We start from the raw sequence: 20,476 nt of genomic DNA on the forward strand, positions 1-20,476 counted from the left end.
AAATAACTCTGCCTTTCTGGATCTCACTTCCCCGTTTATTACTTCCTATGTGTGAGGCTCAAATGAGATTTTAAGAACCTGTGAACACTGTAGAAACAATAATCGCTACGTGACTGATGGATATGTCAGCCCCAGGTCTGCGCCAGGCACTGGATCAGGGTCCTTCCAAGAACCAATTACAAAATTAGTACTAGTTTGAAATGTTCCTGTTTCACACAGGAGAAAACCTAGGTTCGAAGTCAGACTCCAACTCGGATAGCATGTCTTCCCTTGGCCTCAATTTTTTTCACCGGAGTGATGGGCCTCCCGCTGTCGCCTGACTTTGGAAAGTTGGGAGTGGCTGGATGGATGGAGACTGTGGGATAGATTGGGGCCCGCCGGGGCAGGCCGGGTCTTCGGGATGGGTGGGAGGATTCACGGAGGCTGGGAGCCCCTGCGGATTGGGTACGATCCCGCAGGGGGGCTGGGGTTCGCCCAGGCCTACCCAGGATTCCCAAGTCCCTCCCGGAGCGGAGGGCCCGGGATTCCCGGGAGGCTCCGGGGAGCGGGCGGGGCCGGGGGCGGGGCGGCGGCAGGAAGCGGCCGGAGCGGCGCTGGGAGCGGCCTGGGCCCGGCGAAGCCCGGCCGGCCTCGGTAAGCTGCCGGGGCTGCAGCCCGGCCCCCGGGGTACCGTGCGCCCCTGAGCGCAGGAGGGAGAGACGCGCGAGCGGGCGGGAGAGACGAGGGGAGCCTCGCGGCCTCTCCCGGCAAGAGCGCGGCCCTAAGTCTGCGCGGGGAGTGGGGGGCGGCGACGCCCGCGGCCCGCGGGACCCCCAACGGGCTGGGGCGGGGCCTCCGCGGCGCCCCTCCCCCCGCCGCCTGGGCCCCGCCCCTCCTCCCCGCGCGGGGCCCCGGGTCTCCCTCCGGCCCCCGCCCAGGACCCAGCGTGGCGCGCTCCCCCCAGGGTGCCATGGCCTCGCGGCTCCTGCACCGGCTGCGGCACGCCCTGGCCGGCGACAACCCGGGGGAGGCGGCGGCCGGCCCGGAGGCCGAGCAGTTCCCGGAGAGCTCGGAGCTGGAGGACGACGACGCCGAGGGCCTGTCCTCCCGCCTCAGCGGCACCCTCAGCTTCACCAGCGCCGAGGACGAAGAGGACGAGGACGACGAGGACGACGGGGAGGTTGGCCCCGACCCCCTGCCCTCCGGGGACGGGGCATCGGGAGAAGATGCAGGCGAGTTCCCGAAGACAGAGGCGGGAATCCCGGGGCTCCATTAGGCCTCCACCCTAGCCCTGTTCCCCAGCCACCTCTTGGCTGTGTGACCTTGAGAGAGTCACAACACCTCTCTGAGCCAAGTTTTCCCTCGTGTCAAATGGGGTAAATCACTCCCACCTCGAGGCTGCTGCGGGCATTAAACGTACAGGGTCTGGGATACAAATCGTAATAATGTGCTTGCCATGTTTTGCGGGATGGAGGTATTTAGAGCCTACTATCTGCCAGGCATGGTTTTGGCACCTGGCCCCTCTCTGGCCCTCAGTTTCCATTTATGTCAAATGGAAATAAAGCCTATCTCACCTGTTGGGAGGATGAGGGTGGGCATCATACACAGTTTATGTCTAACTTAGCCCCAGGCCCACTGATGTGACTGGTCGTGTGCTCATGCAGAACGGAGCCCCCCACCTGATGGGCAGCGGGGCAGTCAGCCCCTGGCAAGGCAGTTGCAGGATTTCTGGAAGAAGTCCCGGAACACCTTGGTGCCCCAGCGGCTGCTCTTCGAGGTGACCAGCGCCAACGTGGTCAAGGACCCACCCTCCAAGTACGTGGTGAGTGAGGGCCCAGGAACTCCTGGGCTGTGAGTCTAAGTCTGGCTAAGAGAAAGGGAGGAAAGACTCCCAACTTCCTGCAGCGGTGGGGGGCTGTGGGGCGTGGCTATATAGTTATAAATGGTCATCTCATTTTAGAAATGGGGAAACTGAGGCCAGAAAGGGGATGTAACTTGATCAAGTCCTTAGGCAAATGACAGCTTTCTGAGGGATTATGGACCTGCCCCCATCCTGGTTTGGAGACTAAGAAAACTGGTGTGTGCGCCCCACCCCCACCCCAGATTTTGCAAACCCTAGCAAAATACAAGATATACAGAAAAGAATATTATGTGGGTCAGACCTGAGACCCAAGTTGCATTGGTTAGTGGCTAAAACGGGTTTTCGATCCAGACCTTGATTCAAACTCTACTTTTTCCCAGCTGTTTGACCTGGGGTGAGATGTGTAACCTTGGTGACCCTCTTTCCTCATTTCAGCGGTGAGGATAAAGCAGAGAATTGTTGCAGAAATTAAACGAGACAGAAAATAAATAAATAAATAAACGAGACAGAGATGCCCGGGTGGCTCAGCAGTTTAGCACTGCCTTCGGCTCAGGGCATGATCCTGAGTGCCAGGATCAAGTCCCACATCGGGCTCCCAGCATGGAGCCTGCTTCTCTCTCTACCTGTGTCTCTGCCTCTCTCTGTGTCTCTCATGAATGAATAAATAAAATCCTTAAAAAGAAAAAAAAAATGAGATAGTGCAGAGAGAGCCCTTAGCACTGTGCCTGGCGTTATGAAGTGCTTGATAAAATGGTAGCTCCATTACCCTGACTTAACTTTGGCTTGAAAATGTCTGGCATCTAGGACCTGTTGTGGCCTCCTTACAGCCCAGGTGAATCAGTCCCCAGGCACCCACAGTGTACACAGTAATCTTGTTCTGACGGCTAGATTTAGGGGGTAGGTGGGGTTGGGATGAAGAGCAGTGTGGGGGAGGGCCTTGGAGTCTAGTTTTCCTTGCCATGGAAGGGAGAAGCTGGCATGGGAGAATGAGGTCTGCCAGTCCTGAAACCCAGCCTGACCTGGCCAGTCCTGGCAGACTCAGACTTCCTTCATCTTCACCACCCTCCTCCATTTCTGACTCAGCAGGAAAGGGGCCTGGAGCCCTGTCCCACATCTGGGCCTCTCCATTCCTTTCTGCTGCTGTTAGTCAACGAGGGCCACGCCCATGGGGTGACTGCTCCAATTTGAGCAGGGATTGACTCTGATGATCTAGTCTTAAGTGGCAAGAGTCCCAGCCAGGCGTCATGCACAGGAAAGGGACCCTGAGGAGCAGCCGAGCAGCAGGGAAGTATGGGGTGAATCTGGGAAGAGAATGACAAGATAGAGCAGGAGGGCCAGATATGCCCTGGCCCATGTCTGGGGAGACAAGTCCCCTCCTCTGTCCAATGGGACCCTAAATTCCCGATTTAACTTTTCCTGGGGGTTGAAAGCCCAGGCTGTGGAATTAAGCAGGCCTGGGTTTGAATCCCAGCTGGACTATTTCCCAGCTGTGACTTAGAGGACATCTTTGAGCCCTTTGTCCCTCGTGGAGCCCACTTCCTCTGCTGTCAAACAGAGGCAGGGACTCCTTACTTAACTGTGCTTCATAGTAAAGTGCCCAGCACAGCACATCATGGCACAGGGCAGGTGCTCAGTTAATGGAGCTACTGTTATTATTTTCTATCTTGGCAGAACATTACAAAGGTCAGATGATAATGGATATAAAATGTTTCCTTTCTGCCCAAAACTTAAAAATAAAAGTAAAAGCTACATGAATATAAGGGGTCATTTTAGACAATGCTTCCTGAAGTATATTTTGCAGGAAACTGGTTTCCTGGAATGTTAATAACTGTTTCTTAAAAAAAAAAAAAAAAAAATGAAGCCACTATGTTTTGGGACTGCAGAATTGAATGAGGGTAAAATAAATTTCTTAAAGATTAAACTTTTTAATCCTTGATTTTTTTTAAGATTTTATTTATTTATTCATGAGACACACAGAAAGGGAGAGAAGCACAGACACAGTCAGAGGGAGTAGCAGGCTCCATGCAAGGATCCCGATGCGGGACTCGATCCCGGGACTCCAGGATCACACCCTGGGCCGAAGGCAGGCATTAAACTGCTGAGCCATCCAGGGATCCCCAACCCTTGATATTAATGTACTTTGAGAGAAGCAAAGAATAGACCAGAGGTGGCTAGAATATTGGTGGTTTCAAAGAACAAATTTGAGAGAGAGAAGTCTGGGTTTGATGTTAGCATGCCTTCACCATATCATGCCTCACTAACCTTTTTTAAACCTGGTGGGTCAACATTATTACAGAGTAATCTATATTCCGGTGCTCAGACCTCGGGGAAGCGTCATGGTCATCTTGATCAGCATTTCTCAAACATCAGTCATTTCAGTGCCACCTTCATGATTCCTGTCCTAGCTAAATACTACTTGTATCATCCCTTGCTTACCATTTTTCTTTAAGTCCATCTATTTTTTTTCATAAGTTTAAAAGACTTTAAAGCACTACTGTGTGTGGAAAGCCTTGCTTGCCAGAAAAAGAACCATAAAAATTAATTGATTAAATCCAATAAAAGCAGTGAAAATGAAAACTCATTAAAACCCTGCATGAGGGATCCCTGGGTGGCGCAGCAGTTTGGCGCCTGCCTTTGGCCCAGGGCGCGATCCTGGAGACCCGGGATCGAATCCCACGTCGGGCTCCCGGTGCATGGAGCCTGCTTCTCCCTCTGCCTGTGTCTCTGCCTCTCTCTCTCTCTCTCTCTCTGTGACTATCATGAATAAATAAATAAAATCTTTAAAAAAAAAAAAAAAAAAACCCTGCATGAATGCTGTTGCCTGAAGGCCCAGACCTGAGATTTGTTTCCTAGCTCTTTTTTCTTTTTTAAGATTTTATGTATTTATTCATGAGAGGCAGAGAGAGAGAGAGAGGCAGAGACACAGGCAGAAGGAGAAACAGGCTCCATGCAGGGAGCCCAACGTGGGACTTGATTCCGGGTCTCCAGGATCAGGCCCTGGGCTGAAGGCGGCACTAAACTGCTGAGCCACCTGGGCTGCCCCTGTTTTCTGGCTCTTTTCTGAAAGTGGAGATGAGAAGTGTTGGAGAAGTGCATTTTAAAAACTAAACTGAGAGCTTCTCAGCTTGTAGTCAGGATCCAAAGAGAATTAGGGGGGAGTCATCTCCTGTCTCTGATTCAGTATTACTCCAGCACATACCACCTAAAATCTCAGGACCAACATCTACTTATATTTTCTAAGTGGACGGACACTGACCTAGGCCAATGTTTCATTCACTAGAGAGGAAAGGAAACCCAAGGGGGTACTGCTTTGCAGATGACACACCGAGAGGGAATAGCTGACCAGGGGTTAGGACCTGAGCCCAGGCCCTGATGTCCTGTTCACAATGATAGCTATTGGGGCTATCTGAAGACCTCTCCTCTGGTCTGGTTTGGAATAACCTGGCTCTGGATGTGGGGGCTCTGTGTCCAGAGTGGAACAAGTCTTGAAGGCTGGTTCAGAGGCCCAGGAGATCAGCCTGGGTTCCAGCTCGCAACTGGTTTACCAGAGGGGCTGTCAGAAGAGCGAACTACCCGATCAGAAGGGAGTGCTCCCTGGAAGGGGCAAAAAGGGCTGGCAGCTCCAGGCACTGAAGCTCATCTCTGTCTTTCTCTCCCTGTGCTGCCTTGGGCGTGGGTCGTTTCAGACGAGCCTCAGGTAAGATGAAGCTGGGCTACCTGGCTGCTGCCCCTGCAGCTCCCACCCTCCCGGGCCCAGTCTCTGGAGCAAAGGGAAGAAGTGGGTGAACACAGTTTGAGGTGTGGGTGTGGGGAGGGAAGGGGCGCATAGACAACTCACACCTGTCCTGACCCCACCCTCCCCACAGCTCTACACCCTCGCCGTGATGGGTCCAGGGCCACCCAGTCGCCAGCCGGCCCAGATCTCTCGCCGCTACTCGGACTTTGAGCGGTTGCACCGAAACCTGCAGCGACAGTTCCGGGGCCCCATGGCTGCCATCTCATTCCCCCGGAAGCGCCTGCGCCGGAACTTTACCGCAGAGACCATTGCCCGCCGCAGCCGGGCCTTCGAGCAGTTTCTGAGCCACCTGCAGGCAGTGCCTGAGCTGCGCCAGGCCCCAGACCTGCAGGACTTCTTTGTGCTGCCTGAGCTGCGGCGGGCACAAAGCCTCACCTGCACCGGCCTCTATCACGAGGCTCTCGCACTCTGGGCCAACGCCTGGCAGCTGCAAACCCAGCTGGGCACCCCCTTGGGCCCTGACCGCCCTCTGCTGACCCTGGCTGGGCTGGCCGTGTGCCACCAGGAGCTGGAGGACCCTGGGGAGGCCCGGGCGTGCTGCGAGAGAGCCTTGCAACTGCTGGGGGACAAGAACCCCCACCCTCTGTTGGCACCCTTTCTGGAGGCCCATGTGCGGCTCTCCTGGCGGCTTGGCCTGGACAAGCGCCAATCTGAGGCCCGGCTCCAGGCCCTGCAGGAGGCGGGCCTGACCCCCACACCACCCCCCAGTCTCAAAGAATTGCTCATCAAGGAAGTACTGGACTGACCTTGCCTAGACTTCAGGCCACTGTGGGGAGAGGCACTGCCCAAGGACAGGGGGCTGGCGGGCAGTGAGTATGACAGCTGGAAAGCTGGGGGTGGGGTGCTGGGAACCCCTAGAAGTCCTATGGAGAATCTATAGTAGACCAAGGAAACCTGTTCTTTCTGTTGAGCTGGACTCAGGACAAGCTTCAGCTGGGGTTGCCCTGGGATGGTGCAGGGAGGAAGTCTGCTGCAGCTCATGAACGCCTGGGGACTAAGCCCCAGGGTAGGTCAGTGTTCCCTCTTCCTTGGCCAGAGGGCCAGGGATTCTGCCTCCAGAGTCCTGGAGTAGGGCTGCGGTCTGGCCCGGGGGAATTAAAGGCCGGCAGCTCCAGTGGTACTAGTCTCTTTATTGGGTTTGCGGACAGAAGGCCCAGCCCTCGACTGTAGGAAGTTGGGGGGAGAGGGGCAATCCTTGAAGCCCTAGGCCGAGCTGGTCCCTCTGGCTACAGCTTGCTCTTTGAGGCCCAGGGCTTCACTCGGATCACACCCTCCTGGGCACAGGACACAGCCAGGACGCCATCCCGACGCCACAGCCGCCCTTGGACCAGCCCCCGGGAGCCACCTGTGGGTGAGGAGAAGGGTGAGAAGGGCCTTCTCTCTCCTTCACAGCACAGCCAACATGCTCCTTGAAAAGTGTCCAGCCCATCTGGCTGCCCCATACAAGGGCACACCAAGTGTTGTGGCTTCTCCCAACTCTAAGTGGCCCTTTATGAGCCTAGTATGGATTGTCCCTGGGGGTAACTCCTGTGGGAACCTCACTTGACAGTTTAAAAGCACTTTCACATATCCACTGGCTTCCTCAAAAAGCTCACAGGGGGAAGAATTCTGAGGGCAGTCTGGGGTCAGAAGCTTGGCTAAATAGATCCACCCCACCCTGGCCACTTGTGGTAGGAAACCTGGCAGTTCCCTAATAAATCAAACCGGGGCCTCCAGGGTGGTAATTCACCAAAAATACCCCTATCTTCACCCCTACCAGGAAAAAGGGGGTTGGAGAGGGCCTGGGGCCATCACATCTGGCCTCCCTCCCTCCCTGCCTGGAGGCTCCCTTACTAGCCTTGGGCCTGAGTAGAAGAAGCCACTGGTCCCCCTGATGCAGAGTAGAGCTTAGTTCTCCTAGTAGCCAAGTGAAGCAGGCCTCAGCCCATTTTCCAGATGAAGACACTGAACTCCACAGAGCCTCAGGTACTCGGCGATGAGGAGCTGGCCAAACTCGACTCTATGTGTCCTAACTCCCAAGTTTGCTGATCCTGTGTGGTGACGCTATTGGTTCTGGAGAGTTCCCCTTCCCCTGAGGAGAGAATCCCTTTCGTTCTGTTCCTGTTTTACAGAGCAAGGCCTTTTTTCATTTGAAATGTACTTCCCAGGAGAGGAGCCCAGGGCTCTGAGACTAGGCGGTGATGAACTAGTCTGGGCTTCTCTGTGAACTAACAAGCAGCCAAGTGGTGGAACCCTTAGAGACTACGGAGGACCCTGAACCCCACCCAGATGGTTAATCAGCACTATTGCTCGGGGACCTGCTTAAAAATAGTTTCCTGGATTTCATCCAAGACCTGCTGAGTCAGAATCTTGGGGGTGAAATCTGAGAATCTATTTTGAAAAAGCTCCCCCAACTGGCAATCTGATGTGCCACCAGGTTCAGATACCACAGCTCTAGGGGTATCTAGAATAAATAAAAACAAATAGGGGACCCTATTTGTTTAGATGGAGAAACAGGCTAAGAGAAAAGCTGGGACTTTCCCAGGATCACACAGAGAGAATCTGAAGTGCTTCTGGGACCAGAACTGGGTCTCTCATCCTCCCTGCATATTAGAGAAATGAAGCTGACCCCTTTCAAGCCTCACACTGTTTTGAAGACAAGAATGCCAGAGCCTAGGGGGGCAGGATCAGAGAAAGCAGGCTTCCTGCCCTCCCCCCACCTCAATCCCTTGTCCCATGTGGCCCCGTACTCACCAGCCCAGGGGCTCTCACACTCATAGAGCATCCAGTGGTCAGCTCGGAAGGGAGTGTGGAACCACATGGAGTGGTCCAAAGAGACCATGAAGTGCACCTGGTACTGCCACTGGTGAGGCAGCAGCGCTGTGCCCAGGAAGGCGTAGTCCGAGATGTAGGCAGCCACGCAGCAGTGCATCTTCATGTCGCCCTCCCCTGCAACATGTGCCTGCCCCGTCAGCCCCGCACTCCTGGGCTTTATAGCTCAGGACCTGCAGAGAGGCGGGCCTAGAGGGGCTGCCATGCACAGATGTGTATACTGCATAAGGGCACCTGGCCCCAGGTATATGAGCCAGGTAACAAAGGAGGTAGGGAGGGGCAGAGGGCAGGGGTAGGTGAGGACTGAATTCCAGTCTTCCCTCCCTAAGTCTCCCACACTCCGCCCCCTAAGGGGTGTCTTCCAGCTTGCACAGAGCTACCATAAGGTTAGCAGGGGTCCTGGAGAATCTCGGCAAAGCACCTTGCTTCCCCAGAAAGGGCCTACATTAAGGTTAATATAGTCACCTCCCCTTTATCCTCACATAAGTGGCCAAGAGAAGCCAACTTCCCCATCACGCCAACAAGGAAACAGGCCCAGAGAGGGGAAGTAACATGCTCAATGCCACAAAGGGCATATGAGGTCCAGGCCTAGTCCCTGAAGTGTTTTCTTCTAGTCCTTGGGGTCCTCTTACCAATGTAGCCCCGGGCTCGCACCCAGAACATCTGCTTAGGCTCCATGCTCTGCAGCTGGCTCAGGGTAGGCGGGTTTACTGGCTTGATCTCAATGGGCACCTCCTTGGCAGCAATTCGGTTCAGTCCTACTCGGTACTTCTCTTGGAGGTTGGGGTCCCTGAAAGTAAAGGGGAAAGGGAGACCCTCTCTGAGCTGCTTCTGTGGCCCCTTCCTTCCTCCATGGGGGCTCCTGACTTTTCCCCACAGCTCCCCTTCCATCCAACAGGCAGAAGAGCATAGTGTCTGAATCCTTTCTTTGCCGTGTAGAGCCCTGTGAACTTAAGTTTGTAACCTCCCTGAACCTATCTTCCCATCTGCAGAATGTAGGTAATGACAGCAACCTATCTAACACTGCAGGGTGGCAAGGTGGACCCCGTAAGAGGCACTGCCCTAAGCATTTCACATGTTGTGACTACCTCGTCATAACAACCCTGTAAGACAATGCCACCATCATCATCCCCATCTGATAACTGAACTGAACTAAGCACTGGGGAGTCCAAGGAGCTTGCTCAGGAAGTGGAGAAAGCAGGATGTGGACCCAAGTGGTCTGGTTCCATGGTTCAAGCTTTTACCCACTTCGCTATTCACAACTTTCAGGAAGCAGGCTGCACAACTTGGAGCCTCGGACTGGCCTACCTAATCCTCAGCAATTGGGAAGACCGTGTTCCCGGGGGGAAAAGCCCATCTCCAGGGAAGCCCCTCCACCCAGTAGCAACCACTCCGAGTGCTCTTCACCAGGGTTTCCATTTTCACCCCCACCCTCTAGGTCTGCCTGTCCTGCAGACCTTATGTGACGATGGCATGTTCTGTACCTGCACTGTCCACTCTGCTAGCTGCAAGCCACATGTGGCTACTGAGTGCTTGAAGTGTGGCTAGTGTGACCGACAGAATTGTTGATTCTACTGAATGTTACTTTAATATAGCCACATGTGGCTAGTGGCTTCCTTGGATAGCACAGCTCTCTATTTAGGGACCTTTAAGAATGATGTCCTCCTTTCATCTCAGCAAACATTTTTAGCTCTGAGAGCAGACCAGGCTCTGTGCTTATTCCTCTCTAATGGTAGTGGTATAACTACAATTCACTGAGCTGTCACAAAGTGATTTATTGTCTTTTACCTCACTTAATCCTCATAGCAGCTTTATGAGGTAGGAATTACAATTAGCACCCTTTTATAACAGTGAACAGAGGCTCAGAGTGGGAAAGCAAGTTGCTCAACCTCACACAGCCAGCAGAAAGAGTCTAGATTTGAACCCAGGACTTTACCAAATGATCAAACCCACATCTATCCCATCAATAATCTGCTGCCTCCCCAGCATGCAGCACAGGACAGGGGAGCTCTCCTTATGATACAGCTGTGAGGTAGCCAGGACAAACATAGCCAGTCCCAATTTTTAGACAAAGAACCAGGTCTCTGACAGGCTGGGAAGTTGGGCAAAGTCACACAGCAGCAGGTGAGTACTAACAGAGGCACAGACCTAGCCAGAACCCATGTGTCATCCTGTGTCAGGACCCAGAGCTCTTTTCACTGCCCCAGCATTTTTCCAACTTTATTAGCTGTGATCCAAAAAAGGAATATGTTTCACCAGGTGATACTGAAAATATTTAACACACACTAAAGAAAAGGTAGCAGGGACTGTCACTCTCTGCCAGGTATTACCTCCTAGGCTGCTGGACCATGAGTGATTCCCAGAGGAGGAGAGGGATCACTCAAGGCCTGGAGAGGTATGTACCATGTGATTAGAGAAGTATTTCAAAATTTTAACAACCAGGAAAGCTGCAATAGTACCCGAACTGGCTGAATCATACACTCTGCCTTTATAGCCTTACCTGACACACTTGCCTGTGCCCCATACTTACACCAGAGAGACACCCAACGGAAACTCAAGTTTTACAGAAGGGGTTTTACCCTTAAGGCACACAATACGCTCCAGTATCTGTGTTGTTTTATTTTGTTTTTTTTTAAATACCAGTCAAGACCCACTAAAGGATTCTATGACCTACTCACAGATGACAACTGCAGTTGTCCCAGAGCCTCGGGGTCTCTTACCTTAAATACTGGTCGATGAGGGCCTCATGGTCAAGCAGCTGTTCGGGCGGGGGCACATTGGGCATGGAAAACTGGTGCCGCGCAGGGCTGGGCTGAGTCTGCTGGAAGGAGGCCTGGCAGATGAATATGGGCTTGCCGTGCTGCACAGCCTTCACAGAGCGCACTGAGAAGCTCGTCCCTGTTCGTGTCCGCTCCACCTGGTACAGCACCGGCACTTTTGGGTCCCCTGCGGGGAACACAAGTGACACAGTGAGTCCTAGGAAGCCACCAGAGGAGCAGTCATCGTCACCATGGCTGGACAGTCACCTCTGCTACTTGTATTCTGTTCCTTTTCGGCCCAGTAGTCCCTAACTGAGGCCTGCTAGGGCCCGGGGACTAGGGGTACAACAAGTACCAGCACCTGTCACTGGGCACTCCAGCACAAGTGGAGCTCCTCTCTCTCAACAGCACAGAACACAGGGACATGCCATGTTCCCTGCATTTGCATACTGTCCCTGCCGCTCACTGGCTGTGTGGCCTTGGAAAAAGAAATCTCTGAGCACTTTACCCATCTGTAAGATAGGGATCATCAGTGCTTGTACTTCTCAGTATTTTAAGGAGAATTAAATCAGTCATAGTTGCAAAGCATTTAAAATAGTGTCCAGCACACAGTAAGTGCTCTATGTGTTTGTTAAAGAAAATAAATCATCCCAGCTTTTGTCTTGCTTCCATCTGTGACTGGGGGATCTTGTCATGAGTCCAGGACTATTCTTTAGATCAGAGGTCAGCAACTCTGGCCTGCTACCTTCTTTTTTTTTTTTGAACAAGCAAAAGCTATTTCTTCAGAGTTTAGTATAGCAAGGGAGTCAGTTACCATCACTTATGTCTGGCAGAAACTCAAAGGCAGGCAAAGGAGTGGGAAAGCATTATTGTGAAAAAAAAGATTCACACTATACCACAACTGGAGGCTGTTGGCATGAGGAATCTGTAGGGAAGCTAATTAGAAGCAGGGCATCCTATATAATTGGAGAGGTATGCATATTTGGCTTTCTCTGGTTGGTTCTAAGTTGGAAGTGGGGACAAGAATTAGAGAAGCTATCAGCAGCTTTTAATCAAGTCTTTGGTGTTTGGGGCTGATTATTACAGGGGCTATGCTCTGGCTTCCCGGACTGGTTGATAGGGATGGTGGCCTGACTTCCTACAAGTCTGACATATAGACAGTGGGTTGGCTTCCTGTGCTGCTTGCTGCCAACTACGGATGAGTTCTATCTTTTTTTAAAGATTTATTTAGGGGCACCTGGTAGCTCAGTCAGTTAAGCAATTGCTTTTGGCTCAGGTCATGGTCCCAGACTCCTGGGACCCTGTTCAGTGGGGAGTCCGCTTCTCCCTCTCCCTCTGCCTGCCACTCCCCCTGCTTGTGCTCTCTTATGCTCTCTAATAAATCAAGTCTTTTTAAAAAAAGCTTTATTGGGCAGCCCAGGTGGCTCAGCAGTTTAGCGCCACCTTCAGCCCAGGGCATGATCCTGGAGACCTGGGATCGAGTCCCATGTCCGGCTCCCTGCATGGGACTCTGCCTGTGTCTCTGCCTCTCTCTCCCTCTCTGTGTCTCTCTCATGAATGAATACATAAAATCTTTTTAAAAAATAAAAATAAATTAAAAAGATTTATTATCTTTGCCTGTGTCTCTGCCTCTCTCTCCCTCTCTGTGTCTCTCTCATGAATGAATAAATAAAATCTTTTTAAAAAATAAAAATAAATAAAAAAGATTTATTTATTTATTGGTGGAGGGAGAAAATCTTCAAGCAGACTCCACGCTGAGCACAGAGCCCAACATGGGGCTCAATATCATGATCTCACGACCCATGATATCATGACCTGAGCAGAAACAGAGTCGGCTGCTCAAACAACTGAGCCGACTGAGCCTCCCAGGCACCCCAGAGTTCTCTTTTTATATATGGCCTAGCCATCATTTGTCTCTTCATTCTCTCAGGAAAAACCATCGTCAGTCACTTTGTCCTAGATGCGAACAGCAGTCACTTGGCCCTTCTCTCTTGGGTGTCTGCAACCCCAGTGTAGTATGGAAGTCACTGGCTCTGCATTGAGGCCTATTAGTTAGTCCTCAACAAACTGGTCTGGAGGGTTTTGGGGAAGAGAGAGTCTCCTTGGTGTCCCTGAAGTCCTTCAGTGTCTCTCTGATTCGGGCCGATGTTGGAGAACTCGGACACCTTAGCAGTGAGACATCTTGGGGATGATTTTCAATATTCAGACAAAGAAGCAGATCTCCAGAGGTGTTGCTTCCTCCACCATCATCCAAATGAGAAGCCCACCAGGCACTAGAGGCTCATTCAACAGCAATATACATCACCATCTGAAGCTGGTTGGTTTGCTCAGCAGCCTGCTGGCTGGCAGTGCCAAAGGGGCATTTTTATCAGAATGGGTGTTCTTCAAGGTTGAAGGCCTTTAGGAAGGGCTTCCCAAAAGTCTAGATCCTAGAAATAGCTACATGTGCAGTCTGATTTCAGGAGCTGGAAAGGAACCCTCCTTTCCCTACCAGCAAACTTAAAAAAGGAGAAGAAAAAAAAAAAAAAAAAAGGCTCTAATCCAATCCTTAGGCTGTAGCTAAAACATAGTACTTCCAGTTACTAGTGATTTACTTTTCAGTGTGAATGAATTCCAGACCTGTTCTTGGCCACTGTTATTGGAACAGAGTAGATAGGCCCTGAAATATATTGAAGGAAGGGGACAAATGGTTGTGGAGTGACTGCTGGGTACAAGGTGGCATTAAAAACTAGAGCAGGTTGGGGTGCCTGGGTGGCTCCGTCAGTTAAGCATCTAGCTGGATTTCAGCTCAGATCACGATCTCAAGGTTGTGATAGAGACCCCTTCTCCCACTGCACTGAGCTCCATACTCAGCAGCAAGCCTGCTTAAGAATTCCCCTCTGGGGGGCAGCCCGGGTGGCTCAGCGATTTAGGGCCACCTTCAGCCCAGGGCGTGATCCTGGAGTTCCGGGACCAAGTTCCACGTCAGGCTCCCAGCATGCAGCCTGCTTCTCCCTCTGCCTGTGTCTCTGCCTCTTTCTCTTTCTCTCTCTCTGTCTCTCATGAATAAATAAATAAAATCTTTAAAAAAAAAGAATTCCCCTCTGCATACTCCACCAACACAGTCACTCCCTAAAATAAATAAATCTTAAAAAAAAAAAAAAAAAGACACTAAGGCAAGTTTTCTCCAGTGGGTCTCACAATAGCTATGCAAAGTAAGTTTTATCTCCATTGAACAGATGAGGAAACTGATGCTATTAATAACATTTTCCTGACTACACATAAGCCCATTTACATATTGTCTGTTGTTGCCTTTGCCCTAAAAAATCTGAAATATTTTTTTTTCAAGAAGGCTCCATGCTGGTATTATGCTGAGTGAAATAAGTCAATTGGAGAAGGACAAACATTATATGGTCTCATTCATTTGGGGAATATAAAAAATAATGAAAGGGAATAAAGGGGAAAGGAGAAAAAATAAGTGGGAAATATCAGAAAGGGAGACAGAACATGAAAGACTCCTAACTCTGGGAAACGAACTAGGGGTGGTGGAAGGGGAGGTGGGCGGGAGGTGGGGGTGACTGGGTGATGGGTACTGAGGTGGGCACCTGACGGGATGAGCACTGGGTGTTATTCTGTATGTTGACAAACTGAACACCAATAAAAATAAATTCATTAAAAAAAAAAAAAAGAAGGCTCCATGCCCAACATGGGGCTTGAACTCATGACCCTGAGATCAAGTGTCACATGCTCCACGGACTGAGCCAGCTAGGTGCTCCAACACATTAAATATTTTTTTATCTGGCCCTTTACAGAATAATGTTTGATGATTCAACTCTAGATTTGCCAACCTCTAAACCTATGCCAAGTCAGATGACTCCTGTACTACATTTTTCTATGTCTTTAGAGAAATACCTTAAAAAAAAATTGAACTATCATTTTATCCAGGATTTTTTTTTTTAAAGATTTTATTTATTTATTCATGAGAGAGACAGAGAGAGAGGGGCAGAGACACAGGAGGAGGGAGAAGTAGGCTCCATGCCGGGAGCCTGATGTGGGACTCAATCCCGGGACTCCAGGATCACGCACACCCTGGGCTGAAGGCAGGCGTTAAACCGCTGAGCCACCCAGGGATCCCCCCTTATCCAGGATTTTTAAAAAAAGAATTGATATATGATAAATAGCCAAGGATAACAACCCCTACCCCAGCATCAAGCTGTCTTGCAACCTTTCAAGAAGCAGGTAAGGACACAAATGATTGGTGATTATTCTGAAATAGTAGCGTGGGCATGTCTCATTTCATGCTGCTCCTGGATGGAGACTTTCCAAGGAAAAAGATCCTTCCCCCAGAACCTGGTAGCTCTCCCCTGGTTTGAAATTAATTATCTCCCAAGACTGAAAGAGAATAGCAAAGGGGGGAGGATAGAGTATGGAGCTTGAAGAAATACACACTCAGGGGGATCCCTGGGTGGCGCAGTGGTTTAGCGCCTGCCTTTGGCCCAGGGAGCGATCCTGGAGACCCGGGATCGAATCCCACGTCAGGCTCCCGGTGCATGGGGCCTGCTTCTCCCTCTGCCTGTGTCTCTGCCCCTCTCTCTCTCTCTCTCTGTGTGACTATCATAAATAAATAAAAATTAAAAAAAAAAAAAAAAAGAGATACACACTCAGGTTTAAATCCTGGCTCTGCCTCCCTGAACGCTCTGGGAGCTGGTTACATAACCTCTTCCGGTCCCTATTTCCTTAGAGGTGGAATGGTGGCAGGCAGGCATGCCCACCCCTCATGTTTATTTAGAAGGACCAAACAAGGGACACCTGGGTGGCTCAGTGGTTTAGCAGACATCTGCCTGAATGTGTTCCTGGGGTCCCAGGGTTCTGGGATTGAGTTCCACATTGGGCTCCCCGTAGGGAGCCTGCTTCTCCCTCTATGTCTCTGCTTCTCTGTGTGCCTCTCATGAATAAATAAACAAAATCTTAAAAAAAAAAAAAGGAGCAAACAAGATAAGGTACATAGCTATTCTCTTTATCATGCAAATTTTACTTATTCCTATAAGCTCCTCATCAAAAAATAGTTCTCATTTATGGAAAACCAGCAATAGTCCAGGGCCTGCACTAGATACTTTACCTGAGAAGACCCAGAATTCTTTCAGAAACAAAAGAAAGAAGCCCATTCAGAGGGATCAGGTAATGCCCTCATTGCCACAAAACAAAACAAAACTATCTCACTGGGCTAAAGGATTACTGTATCAAAGGCCTAGCCCTTTTGGAGCTTACAATTAAACTGAAGAAGAGTCCATCTGCTCCCAGCTAGCATAAAGGTAAGAATGGGGCTGACCCCACAGTAAGTATTCAAATACTTTACAGAAATGATTGTCAGGGGGGCACCTGGGTGGCTCAGCAGTTGAGCGTCTGCCTTTGGCTCAGAGCCTGATCCCCGATTCCCAGGATCAAGTCCCACATTGGGCTTCCTGCATGGAGCCTGCTTCTCCTCCCTCTGCCTGTGTCTCTGCCTCTCTCATGAATAAATAAATACAATCTTTAAAAATAAAAAAAAAAGAAAGAAAGAAATGATTGTCAGGGAGTTACAGGCAACACCAGGATAGTGGGTAATAGCATGGGTATGCAGTATGAATAAAAGGGTACACTATTATAACTACACTTGTAAAATGAAGGGGAAAACCTTCCTATTGTTTTCTTAATATAAATCGCATATTGTAAAATTCCATAGATTCTTCTCAGCTCATGGGACTGTGCAGAAGAATTGGAAGCATCTGCCTTAGGAGTGAGGAGAAGGGAGGGAAAGTGAGATTTTTATGTTTCTCAAAAGAAAGCATGGGTTTTAAAGGATTGCTCTCTCGTTTCTTTATTTGATTCCAGAGCTACAAGCAGCTGTATGGATCTGGGGCTAGGCTCCTCTCCTTCTCCATTCTTCAGGTGGGATGAACCAAGCCTGGAAGAGATGGGGGATGGAGGTGGGGGTGGTAACTACTCAAGATGGCTTGGTGAGTTAGTGGCAAAGCTGAAACCAGACCCAAGGTTTCTTGATTTGCACACTGGTGCTCTCTTCTCCAAGCCAAGCTGCCTACTGCTGAACTCCTAGCACAGGTGACAGCATCTCTCGGAGGATCCAGTACAGTGCTTGGCACCAAAAGGTGTGTGAAGAATGAACAAAAAACCTGCAGGGAGTAGTTAAGCAACAGTCTTCTGTCATTCCATGCCAGATAACAAGTCATGTGGAAAACAAAAGCAAAAGAAAAAATTAATTTCCTTACTACTTACAACCCACTGACAAGTCCTTTTTTTTTTTTTTTTAATTTTTTTTTTTTATTTATTTATGATAGGCACACAGTGAGAGAGAGAGAGAGGGGCAGAGACACAGGCAGAGGGAGAAGCAGGCTCCATGCAGCGGCGCCACCCAGGGATCCCTCCCATTGACAAGTCCTTGAAACAGGTAGAGTGATCCTCCTCTAGAGACTCAGCTGCCTCCAGGTTAGTACTTTGCTAAGGGCAAGAGGCAATCTTAGCTTAACATTACCCTGACCCCACAGGATCCTGGAAGTCCTCTTTAGACACGTAGAAATTCCTTTGGAAACTTCCTTTATCTCTACCATATTGGCATGCTGCATGTTGGCAATCACCCAAGCATATGGCCCACCAATACACATCTGAAGGGTCTCATGACTCAGGCTTTTTAAGACAGGAATAAATGACCTTTTCCTAACAATAGCCCCCTCAAGGTCCTGGAAACCTGACTTCTAAAATACCTTGGAAACTTGTGCTGTCCCTAACCCCCATCCAACTTGAAAGTATATAGTCATTTGTCACAATCCCAGTACAGCCTTTTCTGCCCAGAAGTCCTGTTCTCGTGCTCTAGTAAGACCACCTTCTTAGGGAAGCCTGGGTGGCTCAGTTAGTTAAGCATCCGACTCTTGATTTTGGCTCAGATCATGATCTCAGGATGCTCAGCAGGAAGTCTGCTTGAGATTCTCCCTCTCCCTCCTGCTCTCCTCCCCCCACTCTTTCTTTCTAAAAATAAATAAATCTTTAAAAACAAACAGACAGGGACACCTGGGTGGCCCAGTGGTTGAGCATCTGCCTTTGGCTCAGGTTGTGATCCCGGGGTCCTGGGATCTAGTCCCACATCAGATTCCCCGCAAGGGGCCTGCTTCTCCCTCTGCCTATGTCTCTGCCTCTCTCTTTCTCTGTGTGTCTCATGAATGAATAAATAAAATCTTTTTTAAGAAACAATAAAAATAAAAACAAACAAAATCATCTTTTTACACCAAACACATCTCAAGAATTCTTTCTTGATCATTTGCTCTGCCGCCAACATTTCCTCAACAAGCACTCAGTGATCTGATCCGTGTGAAGTCCAACACTCCTCTGGGCCCCAGACCTTGCTCCTCTCTAGGTTCCCCTGAGGGGAATCAACTGTCTCACTCTCCCCTCCCCCACCGCCCTTCCTCCCTCTTCTAGCCCATCAGCCCCCCAAGTCCAGGAACAAGTGGCTGCTGGGCCCTCAGGGTTGGGTTTGGGTATAAAGAGGGGATAGTTTACCTGTCCGTACAAAGTAACAGTGCAGAGAGTGCACATGGACGTCTTCACTCACAGACTTGGCTGCAGCCACCAGGGCCTGGCCCACAATCTGACCCCCAAACAGCCGCTGGGTTGTGGGTACCCAGTAATGTCTTCCTCTGTGGAGAGAGGGGAAAGCAGGAAATACTTGGGTCAAATCCTGCAACCATCCTATAGGGCAAGACCTCTCAACCTTATTGACGTCTGGGATCCTTCTGAAATCTGGTGAAAGCCATGGACCCTTCTCCCAGGCAAATACCCTTACTCTGCATACAGCATACATATAACTTTAGTGCCTTCAAGACTGCCCAACCCTTCTGTGGGCTTCAGTTAAAGACAAGGAACCAGCTCTCTTCTTTTACCCAAAGAGAACAGGGATCAGAGAGGGAAAGTGACATGAGTGAGGTCAGTCAACTTAAACATTGCCAGTCCTGAGCAGTGTCTGCGTCTTCTGCCCCCAAGTCCAGTGTTTCTTTCACTGCCGATTCCAGGATAAAGCAGAAGCCTCTCAAGGCCATAAGGGGACCAAGATGATCCCCAAGAGCTGCGGGCAGACTGCGTTCAGGCCTGCCACTTGGGCCTCTCAACTTTAGCCCAGTTCTTCCAAGAACTACAAAGGGTCCTAGAACTCAAAGGGTCCTCAGGCTTTAAGGGTAACCCTCTCGCGCACAGATGAGGAAATGAGGCCCTGGAACTCCAGCTTCCTACCACTGAGGCCAGCTCAGCTCCAACCTAGGTTAGCATTTAAAAAAAATATAATGCCTTCCAAGTAGCCCCTCCTAGTCATTTGCAATTCATTAAGTAGGGGGAAGTGAAACTCTAACATTTAAGATTGCCTCTGAAAAGCCAGTAGGAACCCTGACGGCCAAAACTATTAAATCCCTAGCTGCAGAAAAGCATTTAAGTGGTATCTGGAAGGAAACTGGCTCAGATCTCAGGGCAATGAGGTACTAGATCCAAGTGGTGGAAGGTGCGAGGTACGTAAAAGGAAAGAACAGTGAATATGCAAGAAGCTGCTTCTAAATTTTCAACCGGATCAGCTGCGTGCATTTAAGTGACCACCCTTTCTGGGCTGGCCCCTAGGGACAGGACTCCTCCAGAGAGCCTGCTGTGAAGGCTAGCTCAAGCCACCACTTCGTCTGCCCGGATGGCTAGGGCCTCCTAGTGGCGGGGCTGAGCAGACCTGGCGCGCACTGGAGGAAGCTAGGGCAGCGAGACCAGCCAGGTCTGTCAGGGACCAGTTCTCTCCCAGGCGCGGCAGAGCCTGCATCCTGCACAGAGCCCATCCCCGTCCGGGGGGCTATGAGCAGGAGGCAACGCGGTGGCGGCATCGAGGTCGGAAGTCTCTGTCCCAATGTGGGGGGTGGCGGGGGGAGGGGTGCGAGCCAGATGCAGCCGGCTACCTGAACAGATCCACGTCTAGCGGCTCGAGGTTGAGCACGCTGGTAACCAGGACGCTGCGGAGGTCCCCAGAGGGATCGCCGCCGCCCTGCTCATCCTCGGGAGCCTGCCGGGACGCCATGGGGTTCACGCGCGGCCGGCCAGAACACCGCGCTGAGCCGACACGAGGAGACCCGCACTGAACGCCGACCTTCTTCCGGCAGCTTGCTCCAGTAACAGGAAATCGCCTCAAGGCCCCCCCGCCCAAGAAAGAGGGGTCCAAGTTATGATTGGTCGGCCCTGCTGTCAGTCTTCGCGAGAGGCGGGCTATCTTTCTCTAGC

The 20,476-nt window shown here is 50.8% G+C and overlaps 2 protein-coding genes across 6 annotated transcripts; one reads left to right on the forward strand and one right to left on the reverse strand.

The window, feature by feature from the left end:
* Window positions 1-557: 557 nt before the first annotated feature.
* SNX21 (sorting nexin family member 21) lies at window positions 558-6,750 on the forward strand. 3 transcript variants are annotated; one of them, XM_077873389.1, is made up of 4 exons: window positions 558-633; window positions 944-1,211; window positions 1,644-1,801; window positions 5,707-6,750. In XM_077873389.1, exons 2-4 carry the CDS (start codon window positions 950-952, stop codon window positions 6,379-6,381), a joined length of 1,095 nt encoding a protein of 364 aa, XP_077729515.1. In that variant the 5' UTR covers window positions 558-633; window positions 944-949; the 3' UTR covers window positions 6,382-6,750. The 3 variants fall into 3 exon arrangements, with proteins under 3 accessions (XP_077729515.1, XP_077729517.1, XP_077729516.1); XM_077873391.1 differs by lacking the exon at window positions 558-633 and having other exon boundaries at window positions 874-1,211; XM_077873390.1 differs by lacking the exons at window positions 558-633; window positions 944-1,211; window positions 1,644-1,801 and adding an exon at window positions 4,646-5,537.
* ACOT8 (acyl-CoA thioesterase 8) lies at window positions 6,747-20,383 on the reverse strand. 3 transcript variants are annotated; one of them, XR_013365396.1, is made up of 7 exons: window positions 20,158-20,383; window positions 18,737-18,873; window positions 11,168-11,393; window positions 9,080-9,237; window positions 8,370-8,564; window positions 7,474-7,707; window positions 6,747-6,981 (listed from the first exon to the last, which is right to left on the reverse strand). XR_013365396.1 is itself a non-coding variant. In XM_077873393.1 (6 exons), the coding sequence occupies exons 1-6, from the start codon at window positions 20,274-20,276 to the stop codon at window positions 7,598-7,600; spliced, it is 945 nt and encodes a 314-aa protein (XP_077729519.1). In that variant the 5' UTR covers window positions 20,277-20,383; the 3' UTR covers window positions 6,747-7,597. The 3 variants fall into 3 exon arrangements, 2 of the variants coding, with proteins under 2 accessions (XP_077729519.1, XP_077729518.1); XM_077873393.1 differs by having other exon boundaries at window positions 6,747-7,707; XM_077873392.1 differs by lacking the exon at window positions 7,474-7,707 and having other exon boundaries at window positions 20,158-20,382.
* Window positions 20,384-20,476: the final 93 nt, after the last annotated feature.

This window comes from Canis aureus, chromosome 26, assembly GCF_053574225.1.
Source record: "Canis aureus isolate CA01 chromosome 26, VMU_Caureus_v.1.0, whole genome shotgun sequence".
NCBI classification, from domain to species: Eukaryota; Metazoa; Chordata; class Mammalia; order Carnivora; family Canidae; genus Canis; species Canis aureus.

Excerpts from the sequence above, each read along its gene's own strand:
- SNX21 (XM_077873389.1), top strand. The coding sequence starts at position 950 with ATGGCCTCGCGGCTCCTGCACCGGCTGCGGCACGCCCTGGCCGGCGAC. Across the intron at positions 1,212-1,643 it reads GGCATCGGGAGAAGATGCAG|AACGGAGCCCCCCACCTGAT; the intron begins GCGAGTTCCCGA and ends GTGCTCATGCAG. Across the intron at positions 1,802-5,706 it reads ACCCACCCTCCAAGTACGTG|CTCTACACCCTCGCCGTGAT; the intron begins GTGAGTGAGGGC and ends CCCTCCCCACAG.
- ACOT8 (XM_077873392.1), bottom strand. The coding sequence starts at position 20,276 with ATGGCGTCCCGGCAGGCTCCCGAGGATGAGCAGGGCGGCGGCGATCCC. Across the intron at positions 11,394-18,736 it reads CTGTTACTTTGTACGGACAG|GGGACCCAAAAGTGCCGGTG; the intron begins GTAAACTATCCC and ends TGTTCCCCGCAG. Across the intron at positions 9,238-11,167 it reads CTCATCGACCAGTATTTAAG|GGACCCCAACCTCCAAGAGA; the intron begins GTAAGAGACCCC and ends CTTTACTTTCAG.